The sequence below is a fragment of the Sorex fumeus genome, unplaced genomic scaffold (assembly GCF_029834395.1).
Source record: "Sorex fumeus unplaced genomic scaffold, SorFum_2.1 ptg000093l, whole genome shotgun sequence".
NCBI lineage: Eukaryota > Metazoa > Chordata > Mammalia > Eulipotyphla > Soricidae > Sorex > Sorex fumeus.
In genome coordinates this window covers 6663251-6682436 of record NW_026606150.1, presented here as the reverse complement: position 1 = coordinate 6682436, position 19186 = coordinate 6663251, and the positions used below count along the sequence as shown (strand labels likewise).

The 19186-nt window shown below is 62.1% G+C and overlaps 1 protein-coding gene across 1 annotated transcript in view; it reads right to left on the bottom strand.

Moving 5' to 3' along the window:
- Nucleotides 1-19186, bottom strand: part of LRP5 (LDL receptor related protein 5) — a 60565-nt gene that overhangs the window by 7485 nt on the left and 33894 nt on the right. Inside the window, exons 8-18 of the mRNA XM_056132001.1 lie at nucleotides 18520-18736; nucleotides 16774-17063; nucleotides 15134-15360; nucleotides 14336-14520; nucleotides 11212-11535; nucleotides 10290-10489; nucleotides 6619-6827; nucleotides 5532-5722; nucleotides 5089-5298; nucleotides 4188-4313; nucleotides 72-308 (exon numbers count right to left, since the gene is read on the bottom strand). Coding sequence (XP_055987976.1) covers nucleotides 72-308; nucleotides 4188-4313; nucleotides 5089-5298; nucleotides 5532-5722; nucleotides 6619-6827; nucleotides 10290-10489; nucleotides 11212-11535; nucleotides 14336-14520; nucleotides 15134-15360; nucleotides 16774-17063; nucleotides 18520-18736 — 2416 coding nt within the window. The remainder of the gene's footprint in view (nucleotides 1-71; nucleotides 309-4187; nucleotides 4314-5088; nucleotides 5299-5531; nucleotides 5723-6618; nucleotides 6828-10289; nucleotides 10490-11211; nucleotides 11536-14335; nucleotides 14521-15133; nucleotides 15361-16773; nucleotides 17064-18519; nucleotides 18737-19186) is intronic.

Here is a 19186-nt window from a genome sequence, read left to right as displayed (position 1 = left end):
GAGGGAGCGGCTGGGCCTGGCCGGGAGGGTGGGACGGGTGGGCAGGGGTGCGGCGGGCCAGGCTGACGCACCGTCGCAGTTGGCCTCGTCGGAGCGGTCCTGGCAGTCGGCCTCCCCGTCGCAGCGCAGACGCAGGTCCACGCACTGGCCGCGGGCACAGGGGAACTGGGCGGTGGAGCACACCGGGCAGCCCTCCTCGTCGCTCTGGTCGTCGCACTCGGGGAAGCCGTCGCAGCGCCAGGCCCCCGGGATGCAGTCGATCTCCCCGCTGGCACAAGCGAACTGATCGGGCGAGCAGGTGGGCGGCTCTGCGGGCAGAGACCCCGTCACTCGCTGCCCCGCCAACAGGCAACAGGGGACAGGCCCCTTGCTGGGTGAGGACAGGGAGAATGTTTGCAGGAAGAAGAAATGAATGGTGGATCTGACCTGGAAGTTGGCAGCCCCCAACCCGGCTCTGCCTGCCTCCAGGACTCTTGGGACCCTTCTGGGCCCCGCTGCCCGGTAAGGGAAATCGGGGGTCCACAGATGGTTAATCTGGTGCCCTGGGTAGCACTGTGCTGGGAGCCCTGGGGTGCTGGGTGGCGAGGGGAGGGCTCAGGAACAGAGCTGGCACCCAGCAGGGGGAGGGCAGGAGAGTATAGGGGAGCTCCAGACACCTGAAGTTCCCTACCATTTCCCCTCCTCCAGGTCCGCTTCTCCAGCTCCAGGGGCCAGGACAGCGACTGGCATGGACACACAGGCACGGAGCAGAGAGAAGCGATCAGCTGGGCCACCTCCTACAGCCCCCGAGCCCCCATCCCCAGCCCTCCCTTCTCTGCGTGGAAAAGTGGGGTGGCCTGTAGGAGGGGCCAGGGATATGAGGGTGTCGGTGTCACATGGCAGACACGCCAGGCAGCGGGCAGCTTCGGGTCCTCAGCACCTCCCAAGCATGAAGGTCCCTGCCTGCACCACAGCGGAATGGGGGGCAGAGATGGGGCAGACAGGGGGGCAAACCTGACTCTCCACACTGGGTGTGGCCAGAGGGTTCCCAGCCATACCCGCCCTGAAGGTGGCAGTGAGGCATGGGGCTGCAGCCCTCACCAGAGCCCCAGGCCTGGGCACCTCATTCGTCTCCACTGATCCCCTCCCATGGCAGAAACAGCTGTTTTGGGGTTTTTTTGGGGGGGAGGGGGGAATCACACTCGGCACAAGGGTTACTCCTGACTCTGTGCTCAGGAATCACTCCTGGCGATGCTCGGGGACCATGTGGGATGCTGGGGATCGAACCCGGGTTGGCTACATGGAAGGCAAACACCCTCCCCGCTGTGCTTTCAGTCTAGCCCCGACAGCCGGAGCAAAGGGCAACAGAGAAGATGACCACAGCTTGCCCCAACCCCTCATCTCTCCAGTGCCCACACTCCTGAGGCGGGAGAGGGCACCCAAGCAGCTCCTGGCCAGGTGGACCAGCACTAGGGTCCAAGGACAGTGTCGCTGAGGCCCTGTGGTGTCAAAGGGCGACACCCGGCAGGGCTCTGAGCCACATGGTGCCACCCCAGAACCTAGGCCCCAGGCATACCATGGACAAGCCTGACTGCTGCGCCACCTGCCAGGACCTTCCGGCCACATTCTGGACCACTCCTCAGCAGCTCTAGGGAGGGAGGGGACCAGGGCACACGGAGGGCTACAGAGAGGAGTGAGCCGACGTGAGCACTGGAGGTGAGCCCGTCCAAGGTGGGCAGCTTAGGCAGCCGGCAGGACGCAGAGAACCCTGAGAGATTCAGCACCTTGAGAGAACCCGCCGAGGCAGGGCCCACACCCTGAATGCTGCTGCTCTCACCCCCAAACCCACGGGGGCCGGGGAGAGCCCAGGGTGTGGCCCCAGCACTGTCTGGCCGCCCGAACACAGGTGCAGTGATCACAGAGCGAGCCTGGGACGACCATGAATGACCGAATGACTGAAAGGGCCCAAGCCCGGGACACAGCCTGCATGTGGAGCCCTGGGCTTGGTTCTGAACACGTTGTGGAGGACAAAGCAACCGAAACAAAGTTGAAATCAGAGAAACCTGCTCTCAGATCACAATGCAGTTACGCTAGCAATCAGCGATCGGCATGACCCTATTTTTTTTGTTGTTCTGTTTTTGGTCCACAGCACTCTGCGCTCAGGGACCAGTCCCGTGGGGTTCAAGGGCCCTTGTGGGGTGCCAGGGATCGAACTGCGGTCAGCCACACACAAGGCCAGCACCCTCCCCACTAAACTACTTCTTTAGCCCAAGAAATCCCTATTTTTTGAGACCACCTAACATCCTTGTAGTTAAGACAAAGAACAGCAACCACCAAAATAACGAAAACAAAACAAAACAAAAATAACAGGAGAAATTTAAAAGTATTTAAACTGAATATGAAAATACAGGGGCTGGAGCGATAGCACAGCAGGAAGGGCATTTGCCTTGCACGAGGCCAACCTGGGTTCGATCCCCGGCATGCCACAGGGTCCCCCGAGCATCGCCAGGAGTAATTCCTGAGTGCAGAGCCAGGAGTAAACCCCTGAGCATCGTCGGGTGTCACCCAAAAAGAAAAAAAAAAAGAAAATAGAGGTTATCAGGGCTGGAGAGATAGCACAGCAGATAGGGCATTTGCCTTGCACGCAGCCAACTTGGCCGACCCGAGTTCGATTCCTCCGCCCCTCTCCGAGAGCCCGGCAAGCTACCGAGAGTGTCTCGCTCACACGGCAGAGCCTGGCAAGCTCCCCGTGACGTGTTTGATATGCCAAACACAGTAACAACGAAGTCTCCAATGGAGACGTTACTGGGCCCGCTCGAGCAAATCGATGAACAACGGGAGGACAGTGACAGTGACAGAGGCTATCGAAAAGTCCAGGATACAGCAAAAGCAGCTGTCAAAAGCGGCTGTCTCCACCTCTTCCAGTTTCCATCCCGATGGGCCAAGTCGCTGTGAGACGCAAACGTCAGAAGCAGGTCAGACACACGAGGCACCTCGGCTGACCCTCACCTCCTGTCCGGGTGCGGGCTCACCCTCAGGTGGGCGTGGCCGAGTGGGGGACAGGGACGCAGCCCCTGCCTGGTGTCACGAGAGCATGTCACACCGCAGGCGGGTTGTAGCGCAGGATACAAGGTCTGAGCCACACTTTCCCTGGAAGCACGTGGCTTCGTTACCACGTGACCTGGAGACAGCCCAGAGGCGCCCGGGGAAGTTAGGAGTGGGCTGGATCGGCGGAGCAAGGCGGGCACTGGGAGGGGAACGGCTTCAGGGAGCGGGGACCCCCCACGACAAGGTTTACAAAGGGTGCCAGGAAGCATTGTGGCAGTGTCCCAGGTCACTGCCCGGTGTCCCAACAGATGGTCCCACCGAGGGGGGTCAGAGAGACAGCCCAGGGGTTAAGGTACTGGCCATGCACCTGTAGAATAACATTGCCACAGGGAGCTTAGGTTTATCGGGTTTCACCCATCACAGTGCTCCCGAGTCACTCCCATTCCTCTGTTTACCTGTAAACTCTTCTCTGTGCTCTCCTCCCCAGCCAGTTAATCACCTTTTCTCCATAATCAGATTCTGTTAGCTTGTAAGATCAGATCCTTCTAAGGACACTGAACTTGTAACATAATATATGTCCTTTGCATAGTTTACCTTAAAGCAATGTCCTTTCTGTATGGACACAGGAAGACAGTTAATATTACGCTTTGTAACTTGGGAGTTGATTGACTCCGGATAATATTTACTCCTGGGCATCTGCTTTCTTGACTCAGTTGCCCTTAGTTCCTAGCACCCCAAAAGCAGGGTCCCGAAGAGGGACTGAATGGACCCAGGGCAAGCGGTGAGCTACCCTGGCATCGAAATGGGCCAGACCAAAGCGCAACGATACTCAACTATAAGTTGAGGGCACGATCATGACAAATGCTGTCCTGATCCAAAAGTAAGTAACGACGAGACTAGGACCCTGCTGGAGCTAGGAAGATTAACCTGGCCTGAGGACTGTTTTATGTATGTATATATATACACACACATATATATATGTATGTATATGTATGTATATGTATGTGTATATATATATATATGTATATATGTGTGTACATATATCTCCAAACAATCAGGGTTCGATCCCTGGCACTACATGTGGTCCCTGAGCACATAGCCAGGAGTGCTCCCTGAGCACTGTCAGGGTACAGAGAAACGAGCCCAGCGGCGCCACCTACCGCCACAGGTGAGCAGGTTCTGCAGGAGCACCAGGTGCATGGGGCAGGAGCACCGCGGAGTGCCGTCGCCCTTGGCAATGCAGAGGTGGGAGCAGCCGCCATTGTCCTGGGCACACGGGTGGGCTGCTGAGGGGGGGAAGAGATGGGGCTGGTTGGGTTCTGCCTCTCCCCTCGGCCATGCTCGCTGCAAGGCGGAGAGCACCCAGGAACTGTGCCCCTGGGGGTCCGGCTCCCTCCCGGGGAGGCCCACACATCTTCCCAAGATGATGCATTCGTCGCTGAGCAAAAGGCAGTTCCAGGGACCAAGCCCCAGCCCCTGGGGCTCATCCAGGCCTGCCTCAGGGGGCTGGGCATCCCTGACACCTGGATTGGTCAAATGACCTTTGCCAACGTGACCCCGACCAGGACCCTGGGCCAGGTCCTCCTGGGTCCTCTCAGTGGGCCGTAAGCCTTGGGACAAGTGTCTTTATGGGATAGGACAGAGACGCAGGGAGATGCCCCGAGACAGCTGGGCAAAGACTGGGGCCACGTGGCACGAGGAGCAGGCCTGATGGCCTCCCCAGGTGGCCTGATGGACATCTTGCTTTTGGTTTTAGATGGAGTCCTATGGGGCTGGGAATCACCAGCAGGGGGCGCGAGAGAGCTAGTGCTGGGGGGGGGGGTTAGAGGTATGGGGGAGTGGAGGGGGAGATACTGTGATACTGTGGGGGCATAACCCTGGTTTGATCCCTGGCACCACAAGGCCCCCCAGCACTGCTAGGGGAAGCCCCCTCCGCACCCCCAAGCACAGAGCTGGGAGTTAAACCAAGCACTGCTGGGTACTAACACACACACACACACACACACACACACACACACACAGGCCCATGCCTGCCCTCCCCAGGCCCGGCCGGCCACCTACAGAACTCTGCCAGGCTGACGTCCTCCACCGCGTGAATGCCGGTGAGGTGGGGCACGCGGCCCTGGACCCGCGTCCGCTTGTCCCCCGTGGCCTTCTCCACGCGCTCGATCAGCTGCTGCTGCCGGTCGGCCCAGTAGAGGTGCTTGCCCAGCACGGCCAGGCCCACGGGCTGCACGATGCTGGCGTCCACCAGGGTGAGGCGATTGGCCCCTGCAAAGGCAACGGGACCCCCACCCAGCTCAGCGGGACCCTCCCTGCTCCAGCCGGGTCCCGGAGCAGGAGGCCAGAAGCTCGCACGGCCACTCCCGGCCCTGCCTGGCGCCTCGGTGGCACCTGGAACCCACAGGAAGGGCCCCAGCAGTGTCCACTCCCCGGAGGGGCAGGCAGAGAGGATGAGACGACAGCGAGGGAGACTGTGCCCAGGCCAGCCGCTGGGCACCCACCTGACAGGTCGCAGCTCTCGATGCGTTTCAGGTCTGCGTCCACCCAGAAGAGCTTGCCCAGCGCATTGTCCACCACGAGCGCCACGGGGCGGATGAGGCCGCTGGTGAAGAGCCCCTCCCGCTCCGTGCCGTCCAGTGCCGCCCGCTCGATCCTGGCCGCGCGCTCCTGCATGTTGGTGAAGTACAGGTACCTGTGGGACGGGGACACGCGTCACGTCTCACACCACACAGGGACACGCATCACGTCTCCCAAGGGCCTTGGTGCAAGCCCAGAGCTCAGAGGCAACTCAGGGTCAGAAGGGGGACAGCCCAGCTCCACGCCCAGCACCGCGTGGTCCCCTGAGCACACTGGGAGAGACCCTCTGAGCACTGTCAGGAGTATCCCAGAGCACTGCCAAGTGTGGTCGCAAAGTCAAATAATAAAAAGTAATAAATAAAGGTCTGGTTGAGACTCCTCTGGACGCTGACTCCACCAAGCTGAAGAGGCAGGAAGGACTGTCCCTGACAGCTTTGGGACCCGGGGCGGCCTCACCCCGCTGTCCCTCAGCCCGGGACTATCTCCCTGACACCGTCAGCTGTGAGTGCAGCCCCTCTCCTGAGCCCTCATGAGGAAGCCGCATCCTGTCCCCAGGACAAGTCTTGCAGGGTCTCTGCAAGGCTCACCCCTGCCCGAAGCAGCGATGGCAGAGAGGGACCCCAACAGGGCCTGCCCAGCCCCACCTGTGGGCGCCCCCCCACCCACCCTGGTGCCCGCCCACTCCACCAGCACACCTGTGCTCAGTCCCCCACTCGTCTGGGGACCCTCAGAGACCTTCCAGGAAAGAAGGGCATGGACGCTGTACCCAGAAAGGTGCCCCAGCTCAGGGGGCTGCGAGGGTGACCCCAGCCTCCTGGGGACCCAGGGGAGGGTCCTCCCCTCCACGGTGACAAGAGCCGGAACTGACGGCCCGACCGCGTCTCGGCAGGCCGCCCCTGCCCCTGTGTCCGTGCGCTCGGGCCAGCTCCAGTGCTGTGGCCAAGCCCCTGGAGAGGCCCACGGGGACCGACCCCTGCCCCACCCCACCCCACGCGGCCGGGCCTCTCGCACCCGCGCTCGGCGTTGACAGCGATGGCCCTGGGCCTGTCACGCTCCCCGCGCAGCACCACGCCCACGGCGCCCCCGTCCAGCCGGAGGACGTTGATGCTGTTGGTGACCTCGCACGTCCAGAAGAGGGTGCGGCTGTAGATGTCCAGGCTGAGGTCGTGCGGCTGCCGGTCGGGGCTCTGGCCAGGGCTCGGGGCCGTCAGGAGAGCAGGCTGCAAGAGAGGGCACCCTCAGAGCCCGGCCACGGGCGAGGGTCGCGGCCGAGGGTCCCAGGAACCCCGACCCACCACCCGCGGGGCCACAGCCCGCACCTCACAGGACACAGGAAGGCCCTCGGCACCCCAACAACCTGCCCTCAGGTGCCCTCAACAACCTGACCTGGTTTCTACACTGAGACAGGGTGGGGGCCCCAAGGCGTCGACCCCTCCCCCACCCACAGCCCGCACGGCAGCTGGCCCTGGGTCCCAGCCTGAGCCCTGCTAAGGGCCCCGTCTGTCTCTGCAGGACACCCACATTCCTTAAGCTGTGTCCCAAGCGGGGCTCCCTCCCAGTGGTCACTTCCCGTTCCCCACCGAGCTGGGCAGCTGGCGGCCACCCGCCTGCACTGGCTGAGCCCCCATGGAGGGTGGGTGGTGACAGGTCACAAAGCATGCACGGGGGGTGGGGGGGGGGGGGGGCAGAGAGCAGCACAGGAAGGGAGAGCGGGGAGGAGTCAGTTGGGTTCGACCCCCGGGCACTGCGTTGTGTGGTCCTGGGGGCTCCGGGCACCACCGGGTGGCCTGGGGGCAGCTGTGGGCACTCACATGGCACTGACATCCTGAAAGGGGTCCCAGGCCACTGAGCACCACTTGAGAGGCCCCCAGAGTGGGGGCAGACTCCCCAGGGTTGACCAGCTGGACAAAACCCCAACTCCAGTTTCTTTTTTTTTTTTTATTGCTTTTGGGTCACACCTGGCATTGCACAGGGGTTCCTCCTGGCTCATGCACTCAGGAATTACTCCTGGCAGTGCTCAAGGGACCATATGGGATGCCGGGAATCGAACCCTGGTTGGCCGCGTGCAAGGCAAACGCCCTACCCGCTGTGCTATTGCTCCAGCCCCAAGTTTCTTTTCTTTTATTGTTGTTTTTTAGGCCTCAGCCACCTGTGCTTATGGTTCACTCCTGGCTCTGTACTCAGGGTCACTCCTGGCTCTGTACTCAGGGTCACTCCTGGCTCTGCTCTCAGGGGTCACTCCTGGCTCTGCGCTCAGGGTCACTCCCAGCTCTGCATTGAGGGGTCACTCCCAGCTCTGTGCTCAGGGTCACTCCGGCTCTTCGCTCAGGGTCGCCCCTAGCAGAGCTCAGGACACCACATGTGTGGCGGGGATCTAACCTGGTTCGGCTTCACCAAGGCAGGTGCTCTCCTCCCTGCACTAGCACTTTGGCCCCCAAATTCCAACTTGTTCTGTTTGGGCTTTGGTTGTTGGACCACACCTGGTGATGCTCGGGGGTTACTCCTGGCTCTGTGCTCAGGAATCACTCCTGGCGGTACTCAGGGGACCATATGGGATGCCGGGATCAAACCTGGGTTGGCTGCGTGCAAGGCAAGCACCTCCCCGCTGTGCTACGGCGCTGGCCCCTTCACCTCCACTTTCTAAACCGGAAGCAGTACTCTCTCCCTAGCTGATTCTGGGCCAGGGGCTCCCTCCTCCAGGAGCCCAGCGGGGGTCGCAGGGCAGCCCCACATGGCCAGAGGTGCCTGGCCAGCACAGCCCGGTGTGGGCAGGATACTCTCAGCTGCTCCGACTGACCTGGAGGACGTCTGTGGCATCGAACACAGGCCCCAGGCTGTCACACCCCAGACTCAGCAGGCAGGGGCAAGAGGAGGGCCAGGGGGTGGGGGAGGGGACTGGCTCTGGGGTGGACGGTGGACACAGCTGGATGGCATGTGAATCATGGGTGTGTGTTCCCCACACAGTGGCGGCTGAAAGGGGGCCCAAGGAGAGGCTCAGCAGCGGGAGCGTGGGGTCTGCGTGGGGGAGCCCACCTCACTGCCCTGAGCGCTGAGCGGGGCCCCTCCAAAGTCTCAGCTTAGTAGCTGATACCATGTCTAGTGTATTTTCAATAAAAATAACGGGGCCTGGGGCAGGCTTTGCATGCGGGAGGCCGGGGTAGGAATCCAGGTACCCCAGATCGCCCAAGCACCACTGAGTGCAGTCTACAAAAAAAGAATCAAGGGGAAGACTTCAAACTCCCGGTGGGCGTAGTTAATGAAACACAGAGGGGGTGCACTAAGTGGGAGCCCACAGCCCATCCAAGGGAGCTTCCTTTCCTGACACCTGCTCTGCGGGATCCTGAGGCAATTTGCACCAGAAATTCTCCCTGCAGGGAACCACAGCCCTCACTCCCCTCCTGCCCCCTCCTCCTAGGCATCAAGGATTCAATAGGCCTGTCTTCCTGCCAGATGAAAAGCTCCACTCCCCAGCCCGCACCAGCCTGTCGCGCTCATCCAAGGACCGAGCCTGCGACGGGCTGACTTTTCCCTTGGTGGGCGATGGGCGGGAGGCCCCCTCACCACTCCCACCCCTCCCACCCCCCCACCTGTAGCAGTCGACCACGCCCAGCAGTGATTAAACCACGCCCCAAAGATTTGAGCCACGCCCAGAAGCGGTGAGCCACGCCCAGCACTGACAAGCCACGCCCAGCTCCGCTAAGCTCACAGTCACCTGCTCAGGGTCCAGGCAGCCGCGGCTGCAGACACCAGCACCTTCCCCAAGTCTCCCCAGCTTCCCCGCATCACTGGTCATAGAGGCCCGGATCTCACGGGATGACCACTGATTCCACCCTGCCCGACCACTCGACAAAAAGCCAGGTCCCAAGGTGTGGACGCCTGTCCGGAGCTCCTGGAAACGCCTACCGGTGGCCCCAGGCCGGGGGGCCCTGACACGCAAACGCAGACCCGCCACGGTCAAATCTCACGGTCCAACTACATCCTTGCTCTGCACAAGCCACGCCCAGCACCGACAAGCCACGCCCAGCACCGACAAGCCACGCCCAGCACCAACAAGCCACGCCCAGCACCAACAAGCCACGCCCAGCACCGACAAGCCACGCCCAGCTCCTCACGGGCCAGGAAAACAGGTGGGCAGGAGACACATCCCGTCCCTCCTCCCTGCTTCCAGTTCAGACCACACCATCCACCGGACCCCCACCCCATGCCAGCCGCAGTGGCAGGGGCTGGACCCCAGCTGGTCCCGCGTGTCCTGCCCCTGCTCCCCCGAAGCCCTGTGTCTGGGGTCAGAGGCTGAGGAAGACGTGGGGTGTTCCACTATGATCCCCAGAAGCCGCGGGTAAACCGCCAAGCCCGGCAGGCCCCATGCGTAACCCCTGGAAATGGGAAACCAAGTCCCCTCTGGCCCCCGGAGCAGCGCCGGTGTCACAGAGCCTGAGGAGGGGGCTGGAGCAATAGCACAGCGGGGAGGGCATTTGCCTTGCATACGGCCGACCCGGGTTCGATTCCCAGCATCCCATATGGTCCCCCGAGCACTGCCAGGAGTGATTCCTGAGTGCAAAGCCAGGAGTAAAGGAGTAGCCCCTGAGCATCGCCGGGTGTGACTCAAAAAGCAAAAAAAAAAAAAAAAAAGAGAGAGAGAGAGCCTGAGGAGCCTTCTCCCAACACACATCAGTGACACTTGCCTGGGTACCGTCGTCCTTGGCCCGCTTGATGTTCTGCCGCCCGTCCACCCAGTAGATGAACCTGTCCAGCGGGTCGTAGTCCATGGCCCGGACATTGCGCAGCCCGTGGAGGGGTAGGACGAGGTCCGGGCTCTGCTGGTCGTCGGGGATCATGCGGCTGATGGCACCCTTCTGGCTGAACAGCAGGAAGGTGGTGGGCGCTGCAGGGAGAAGCAGAGGGGCCGCGGGTCAGGGCGGGGAGCCAGGGGCAGACTCCGAGTGACCAGCGGGCGGACGCAGTCGGGGGCTCTCAGGGGGCCGTGCTGGCCCGCAGGGGCAGTGGTGGGAATGTCCAGGCCGCATCTGTATCCCTGCGGTCCTGGTACTTCAAACGAGCCCGTGTTCTTGTTAAAGTAAAAACGGGCGCTAGGGTGATGGCCCAGAGGGCTCTGCATAGTTGAGGCCGGCGCTGGGTCCCTGTTCCCACACTGAGAGACCCAGGAGCACTGTGCCAGGAGCAGCCTCAGAGCACTGCTGGGTGTGCCCCAGAGCTGGTATGGAAGAAAAGTAAAATGCAAGGGGTGGGGGAAATAGTAGCTAAATGGGCTACAGCACGCGCAGCAGCCCTGAGTTCAACCCCCAGAATGCACGCCCCCCCGCCCCCCGCCCTTGTCACGCTGCCTACAGCTGAGGGGGCCCCAGAGCGAGGCTGAGTGCCAGCACGGAGCATCCCAGGAGGAGCCCCAGGCCCCGTGAGCACCACTCGCAGCATCCTCCCTCTCCCTCGCAGAAGAAGTGGAAATGAATTTATTGCAAATTATCAAAACCCGAGACAGCAATGGGGCGAGTGCAGTCTGTGTGTGTGTGTGTGTGTGTGTGTGCGTGTGTGTGTATCTCCCACCGGTGGGCGGGCGGGGGCACATGGGGTCAGCGAGGCACTTACGGCTGCAGTTACGGCTACTGGGGTCCAGCGTATAGTGCGAGGCGCAGCCGCAGCGGTGGCCGCCGGGCACGGCCAGGCACAGCTGCCCACAGTGGCCGTTGCCGTGCACGCAGTCGTTGACGCCGTCCTGGCGGGAAGAGTGGAAGACCAGGATGTCCATCACGAAGTCCAGGTGGCCCTGGATGAGGGTGCGGTTCCGGCCGCTGGTCTTGTCGGCCCGCTCGATGCTGTGCAGGTTCCAGTCCGTCCAGTAGATGTAGTCGCTGTACTGCGTCAGGCCGAAGGGGTGCGGGAGGTCGTCCGCGATCACGACCCGGTCCTGGCCTGTTGGGGACGCGGCATGGCCTCAGCCCGGCAACCCGCCGAGCATGTGGCCGCATCGGAAAACGGGCAGGAATGCGGGAAAAAGGGGGGCTGGAGCATTAGCACAGCGGGTAGGGCGTTTGCCTTGCACGAGGCGGACCTGGGTTCGATTCCCAGCATCCCATATGGTTCCCCGAGCACCTCCAGGGGTGATCTTTGAGTGCAGAGCCAGGATTAACCCTTGTGCATCTCCGGGTGTGACTCAAAAAGCCAAAAAGAACCCAAAAAATACGAAAAACGGGCAGGAGTGCGGGCAGCCACGCCCCCACACCTATCCTGGAAGAACCACTGGGTCCCAGCAGGGCCTGGGACCACTGAGCACACACGGCCGAGGGGTCCAGGCTCGTCTGTGCCAAGAGAACCAGGAGATGGAGCGGCAGGCCCAGCAAGGGGCCGGGAAGATGTCACACGCACCAGGCCCCGGGGGTTTCTGTTTCAGCATCACACGGCCCGGCGATGCTCAGAGCTCACTCCCAGTGAGGCTCAGGGGACCACAGGGGTGCCCGGGAGCAAGCCTGGGTCGGCCACAGGCAAGGAGCGTGGCCTCCTCACTGTCCTCACACTCAGGCCCTAAGCAGCCCCTAACCCAGAAGGACAGGACCACAGGAGGAGTCTTGGACGTGATAGAATGAAGTCAGGTGCTACCGACGTGCGGGGTAAGAGCATTGGTAGAAAGTTCTAGAACAGCTGCAAGGGCATCAGTCACCCAGGCAGCTGGGGGGGGGGGGGCAGGCTGTCTGCCGGCCCTGCACAGAGATGCCCTCCCCTGACCACATGGGCTGCTCCCCCTTTCCTGTGTCTGTCAAAGAACTTTGCACCCAAAGTCCAAGAGTGCCCATAGCACGCCCTGTCCTGGCCACCCGCGGCCACTGTCCTGACACCGGCCGGTCAGCTCGGGGTCACGCCCCCAACCACAAGGGAACTCAGAAAACTGGCTTCACTCCAGGACCCCTAATCTCCCCGTCTGGTAATAAAGGGGTGCTGGGGGGCACGAGGCGCCAGGGGCCAACCCAGGGCTTCATGAGTCACTTGGTTCTGTCCTCACACAAGACCCCACTCAGTGCTTATTCTTTTGGTTTGTTTTTTGGCCCACACCCTAGCGGTGCTCAGGGCTTACTCCTGGCTTGGGGGAACCTGCAGTGATCAAACCGGCCAAATGCAAGTGCTTTAACCCCCGTACTCTCTCTCTCTCATCACAGAATATTTATTTGTAAAAATCAATATCTTACATTTTTTTTACTTTTCTGGGCCACACCTGGCAATGCTCAGGGGTTACTCCTGGCTCTAGACTCAGGAATTACTCTTGGAGGTGCTTGGGGGACCCTATGGGATGCCAGGGATCGAACCCGGGTCAGCTGCGTGAAAGGCAAACGCCCTACTCACTGTACTGTCGTTCTGGCCCCGAATCAAAATCTTAAATTTTTTATCGCTCTGGCCCCGAATCAAAATCTTAGATTTTTTTTCTTTTGGGGTCACACCCAGCAATGCACAGGGATCACTCCTGGCTCTGCACTCAGTTATGACTCCTGGCGGTGCTTGGGGGACCCTATGGGATGCGGGGAATCAAACCCGGGTTGGCCGCGGGCAAGGCAAATGCCCACCCCCCGCTATGCTATCACTCCAGCCCCAAATCTTTAAAGTTTAAAAAATGCTCAGGGACTGGAAAGAAATCTGAGGATATTGATCAGGGTCGGGGATCGGGGCTATCGATCAACCGCTTCTCTTCACAGAGCTCTGGGCTCCGGGAAGTGGCAGAGCTGACCGCTGCATCACTCCAGAAAACGTCATGAAGGAAGAACGCTGACCCCACACACACGCGAACACACCTGCACACGCCAGCACACGCCAGCGATCCCCTGTCAGCACACACCTGCACACCAGCACATGGCAGAACACGCCAGCACATGCCAGCATATACCAGCACACGCCTGCACACGCCAGCACACACCACCACATGCCTGTACACACCACACACGCCAGTGATCACCTGCACACACCTTCACATGTTTGCACACAACTGCACACATGACACACACCCGGGGGGCAGGCCGGGAGTGCCTTTCTGTCTTGTGCCAAGTGCTCAAGGCAGCACCTCAGGCCTCTAGGGATAAGGACCGGGGCACAGAGAGGTTAAGGAACCGGCTAAGGTCACACAGCAAGTGAGAGGCAGCGCTGGGATGCCCCCCAGGGTCCCGGTTCATGCTCCACAAATGCCACATGGGAACCAAGAGACACTCCCCGTACAGAGGCCCGGAGATTCCAGGAGACTGAGGTTCTTGGCCCACGGGGGGGCTCCAACGATGCCGTGGCCAAGTTTCCTCATGTGAGATTGGTGCGTCACTCACTGTGGGCTGCGGCCATCAGGGATGAGGCCAGCTCTGCCCCTGACCCCAACCGGGCAGCCACAGTTGAGCTGCCCAGGCAAAGCTCCCTCTGGCCCCTGCTGTCCAGGTACCCTGGGGCTGGCCGGCTGGTCTCTGGTGGCCGGACACTCCCTCAGCCTTGAGGTCAATGACACTGGCCCAGAGTCTGAGATGCTGCCTCAGTTTCCCCATCAGTGGGGTGGTGTCAGCTACAGAGCCAGGGGCCAGGAGAGGGGAGCGCACAGAGTAGGCGGGGGAGAGGGCGAGCTCGATCCCCAGCACCACACGGGCAGCCCAGGTGCCCCCTCGCTGCCGGCCGAGCAGAGTGGGGAGCCCCTGCGCCCCCTTGCTGAGGTGGCCCGACAGTGGCCGGGGGCGGGCAGGGGCGCGGCCCTCACCCAGCATGTCGGAGGACTCGATCATGTTGGTGTCCAGGTCGGTCCAGTAGAGGCGCTGGTCGGCGTAGTCGATGGTGAGGTCGTTGGCGCGGCCCACCTTGTCCACCAGGGTCACGGCGTCGCTCCCGTCCATGCAGGCCCGCACGATCCTGGGCTTCCCGCCCCACTCGGTCCAGTAGATGTAGCTGGGCAGGAGACACGGGGACGCGCACGGTGGGCTCGGGGCCGTGACTGGATGGCCGCGGCCGCACCCAGGGCGAGGGGGACTGGGGGGCGGGCTGAGGCCTGACTCGGTAAACGGGCCCCAGTCCCGCTCCCCACAGAGTCGAGAGCGGGCAGATGCGGATTCCAGAAGCTGCTGGGACGCGGTCACTGTCCCCCACGTCCCCCACCTCAGGGACGCGCCGGGCAGGTCGGCGGTGGTCTGTGCACTGCAGGCAGCAGCACACGGTGGCCAGAGCACTGGATGAGCCCGGCCGGCCTGACCTTACCCTGGTACCGACCCTGTGCGACAGTCTCACTCCCTGACCGGCTGAGGGAGGGCGAGCCCAGATAGGGCAAGGCCAGGGCCGGGCCCATCCGCGAGCTGGGGACCGTCACCGTGGGGCTGCAGGGCAGCCGCGGGCTCGTCTCCTCCCAGCCCTGCCCCACTGCTCCTGGGACCCCACACCCGGGCTCAGCGCTGGCACCATGACCTCAAGGACACGGTCACACAGGCCCTCGGCCCAAAGGATGCAGAGTGCCAGCCGGGACCCCGGCATACGCACCCCCACCCCGAGCCGCACCCACGGCCCTCACCCTCGGGTGGGGTCCAGGGCCAGAGAGCGCGGGTTGTCCAGGTCCTTCCAGACGAGGACCTGCCGGAACTGGCCGTCCAGCCGCGCCACCTCGATCCTGTTGGTCCCGGTGTCGGCCCAGTACAGGTTCTTGCCCATCCAGTCCACGGCCATGCCCTCGGGGTAGTCGAGGCCGAACTGCACCACGTGCTCCACGGAGCTGCCGTTCAGGAAGGCGCGGCTGATGGTCTGGGGGGCGGGAATGGGAGGGGGGGTCAGCGCGCGCCGGACCCTCCTCGGGCTTGGCATGGGCGCGGGAAAGGCCAAAGCACAGAGCCGGCCTGGCGGGAGAGAGGGCGGCGGGCCCGTCCCCGGGGTCGCGGAGAGTCTGGGACGGGAAAACCCCCAAGAACCCGTGGGAGCGTCCGGGCAGGCAGGGGGCGCGGGGGGGAGGGGGGACAAGGATGGTGCTTCGGTTGGTTTGCTGGGCGGCTCAGGGCCCCTCCCAGAGGTGTGGGGGCAAATGGGCCCCACACCCAACAGTGCTTGGGGGTCTTGGGGGCCACTCAGTCTGGGGCCCAACTAGAAGGTCCGACCTCGAGTTGAGTGCTCCCCCCAGCCCAGGTGGCCCCTGTAAAATAGTTTCTCTTTTTCTTTTATTTATTTTGGCTTTGGGGCCACACCTGGCAGCTCAGGGCTCACTCCTAGTGGGGTTCAGGGAATCCTATAGGATGCTTGAGGATCGAACCCAGGTCCTCCGTGTGCAAAGCAAATGCCCTCCCTGCTCCGGCCACAGAGACCCCGGTGCGCACCCTGAGTGATCCTGGGACGTGTGAATCCCCAGAGAGATAATCAAGACGCTGGCCCCCTTTCTTTAAAAACAAACTGCCTCACCTTTGTTCCGTTTTGTACAATGAGCATGATTTTTTTTTCTTTTTGGGTAACACCCAGCAATGCTCAGGGGTTACTCCTGGCTCTGAGTTCAGAAATTACTCCTGGCGGTGCTCAGGGGACCATATGGGATGCAGGAGATAGAAAACCGGGTCGACTGAATGCAAGGCAAAAGCCCTACCCTGTACTACTGCTCCAGCCCAATGAGCATGACTTTTGTGTGTGTGTGTGTGTGTGTGTGTGTGTGTGTGTGTGTGTTTGGGTCACACCCGGCAATGCACAGGCATTACTCCTGGCTCTGCACTCAGGAATTACCCCTGGCAGTGCTCAGGGGACCCTATGGGATGCTGGGAATCGAACCCGGGTCGGCCACGTGCAAGGCAAACGCCCTACCTGCTGTGCTATCGCTCCCCTGATGAGCAGGGTGCAGAGGAGGGGGTTGGGTCATGCCCGGTGGTGCCGTGATGGGGTGGCCACACACGGCCAGCGTCTTAATTATCTGTCCAGGGATTCACACGTCCCAGGATCACTCGGGGTGCGCACCCGGGTCTCTGTGGCCCTGGCCCCACACGTGGAGTCTGTGACAAGGTTCCATCAATGACAGCCCCACAGACAAGGGACGTCCCCAAGCTGTCACCACACGCCCACAGGACACCCCGCCCTCACCCGGGGTTTCTCCGCAGCAAAATAAAATGCCGTATTTGGTGCGGGACACGAGCTCGTGCCTGGGGTCAGGTAAACAGTGTCCCCCCCGGGCCCCTCCGCGCCCACCTTCAGGCCCACGTCCGTCCAGTAGATGCGGTTGTCGGCCACGTCGAAGTCGAGCGCCGAGGCCTCCTTGACGCCCGTGAGCGGGATGGCCACGTCGTTGTTGCTGGTCTCCAGCGAGATCCTGTGCACGGCCGCGCGGCTGGTGAAGACCAGGAAGGCCTCGGGCACCACGCACGTGTGCAGGTCGCCCAGCAGCTCCAGCCCGATGGGGCAGCCGCACTTGGTGGCGCGCGGCGTGAAGAAGCAGAGGTGGCTGCAGCCCCCGTTCCGGTCGGCACACGGGTTGGTCCCTGCAGGGTGCGCACGTGAGCCTGGGCCGGGCACGGGGCACGGGGAACTGGGGACAGGGCCATGCCCGGGGGGGATGCGGCAGGGAGGACAGGTGGGGGGCTCAGGGTCATGTCCCCCGGGACTGGGGAAAGGACGGGTCGGGGAGTCGGGGTCATGTCCTCAGGGGCCGAGGGGAGGTCAGGTCAGGGACTTGGGGTCATGCCCTCCAGGGCTGGTGGGGAAGGAGGTGATAATGGTCACTGCAGCACAGTGGCCCCTGGGCCCAGACTCGCTCCCTCCCGTTCACGCCGCAAGCTGGAGGGGTGAACCACCCCACGGCCAGAGGCTGAGGCCTGAGCGGAGGTGGAGGAGCGGAGAGGACAGATACAGGTGGAGAACCCCGACCTGACCTGTCTCCTGACCAGGCAATGGCCACCCTCACGCCCCAGGCCCTGAACTCATGAGACCCCCCCAGTCCCTGCAAGCAGACCCCTGCTGAGCCCCCAGACCCCATAAGGCGGGGAGGCGCCTCCTGGACATTCTCACACTGTACAGGGGTGCAGGGAGGCGCTGAGACAAGGGAGGGGCCAGGGCAGCGCCCCTCCCCTCCCCACCCCTCCCCCGCCCATCCCCTCACAGCCCCGCCTCCGGGCCATCACTCTGGGACCCTTACTGGTGAGCCCCCAGGGCTGCTCCCTAGTTCCAAGATGCCGGGGGCCACAATGTCAGTACAGCCTGACCTGCGATTTAAGACTAATCTCTTCTTGGAAAAATGTTAAAACACATTGCGTAAGTTTCTGAGCTATGCCCGGGGTAAGTGCCATGAGCCCACCGCTAGGGCTCACAGCATAATTTATTGAAAATCTGCAGGCTTTGCTAATGCCCCATTTTGCCCACTTCCTCGTGTAGTCAATTATATAAGGCTAGTTGGGAGAAATAAAGATGGAGCCTGACCAGAGTCTTGACTTGCTCCAATTCTTCTCTCTCTCTCTTTCTCATTCACGCACCCTCTCCTGCTTATCCACGTTGACCAGTCCCGCGGGTTAGGGCACCAAGCTCAAATGACCAATCCTGTTCTAAAGCTTCCGGATCCCTCTAACGTGCTACTGAAACTAGGGCACGGCAGAGGGGGTGTCACCCACCGACACTAATTCGAAGGCAAACATTGAACAGCTCCAGCCTCCGCTGACCCACCCACCACCCACGCAACCAGCCACAAAACCATCCACGCCCCACCCACCTACCACGCACCCGCCCCCCACCCATCCACGTTCCCTCATTCACCCATTACTTTGCCCCCCCCAAGTCTCTCCATCTTCCGCTCGCGCTTCCAGCCACCCTCTGTGCCCAGAGCCCACCCGCCCCACTCCTGGCCCTGCCACCTGACGTGGCCATGTGCTGGGCCTCGGCCACGTCACCCGAAACCACCTCCCAGCAGCCCACTCCGTCCTCCCCCACCCCCGCTCCAGGACTCACCGAGCACCTTGGCCACGTTCACGGCCTTGAGCCCCATGAGGTCGGGCAGCTGGTCCACGATGACGTCACGGCTGGCCTTGACCTTGTGCACACGCTCGATGCTGCGCCGCTGCCAGTCGGTCCAGTAGATGAAGTCCCCGAGCAGCGTGAACCCGAAGATGTGCGGCAGTTTGTCCTCCAGCAGCGTCCGCCTCTTCGTCCCATCCACGTCGATCACCTACGGGACGGGAGACGCACGTGGGGACGGGATGGGGCCTCCCCAGAGGGCAGGAGTCCCGGGCTCCCTCGAGCAAAGGGCTGGGGCCCAAAGAATACTGCAAAAACCTGGACCAATATGACCCAGGGGGCTCCACACAAAGTAGGACCACAATGGGCTCCACGCAATGGAGGACCACCAATGGGGTCCACACAACGGAGGACCACCAATGGGCTCCACGCAATGAAGGACCACCAATGGGGTCCACGCAACAGAGGACCACCAATGGGCTCCACACAACGGAGGACCACCAATGGGTTCCACGCAATGAAGGACCACCAATGGGTTCCATGCAACGGAGGACCACCAATGGGCTCCACGCAATGAAGGACCACCAATGGGCTCCACACAACGGAGGACCACCAATGGGCTCCACGCAATGGAGGACCACCAATTGGGTCCATGCAACAG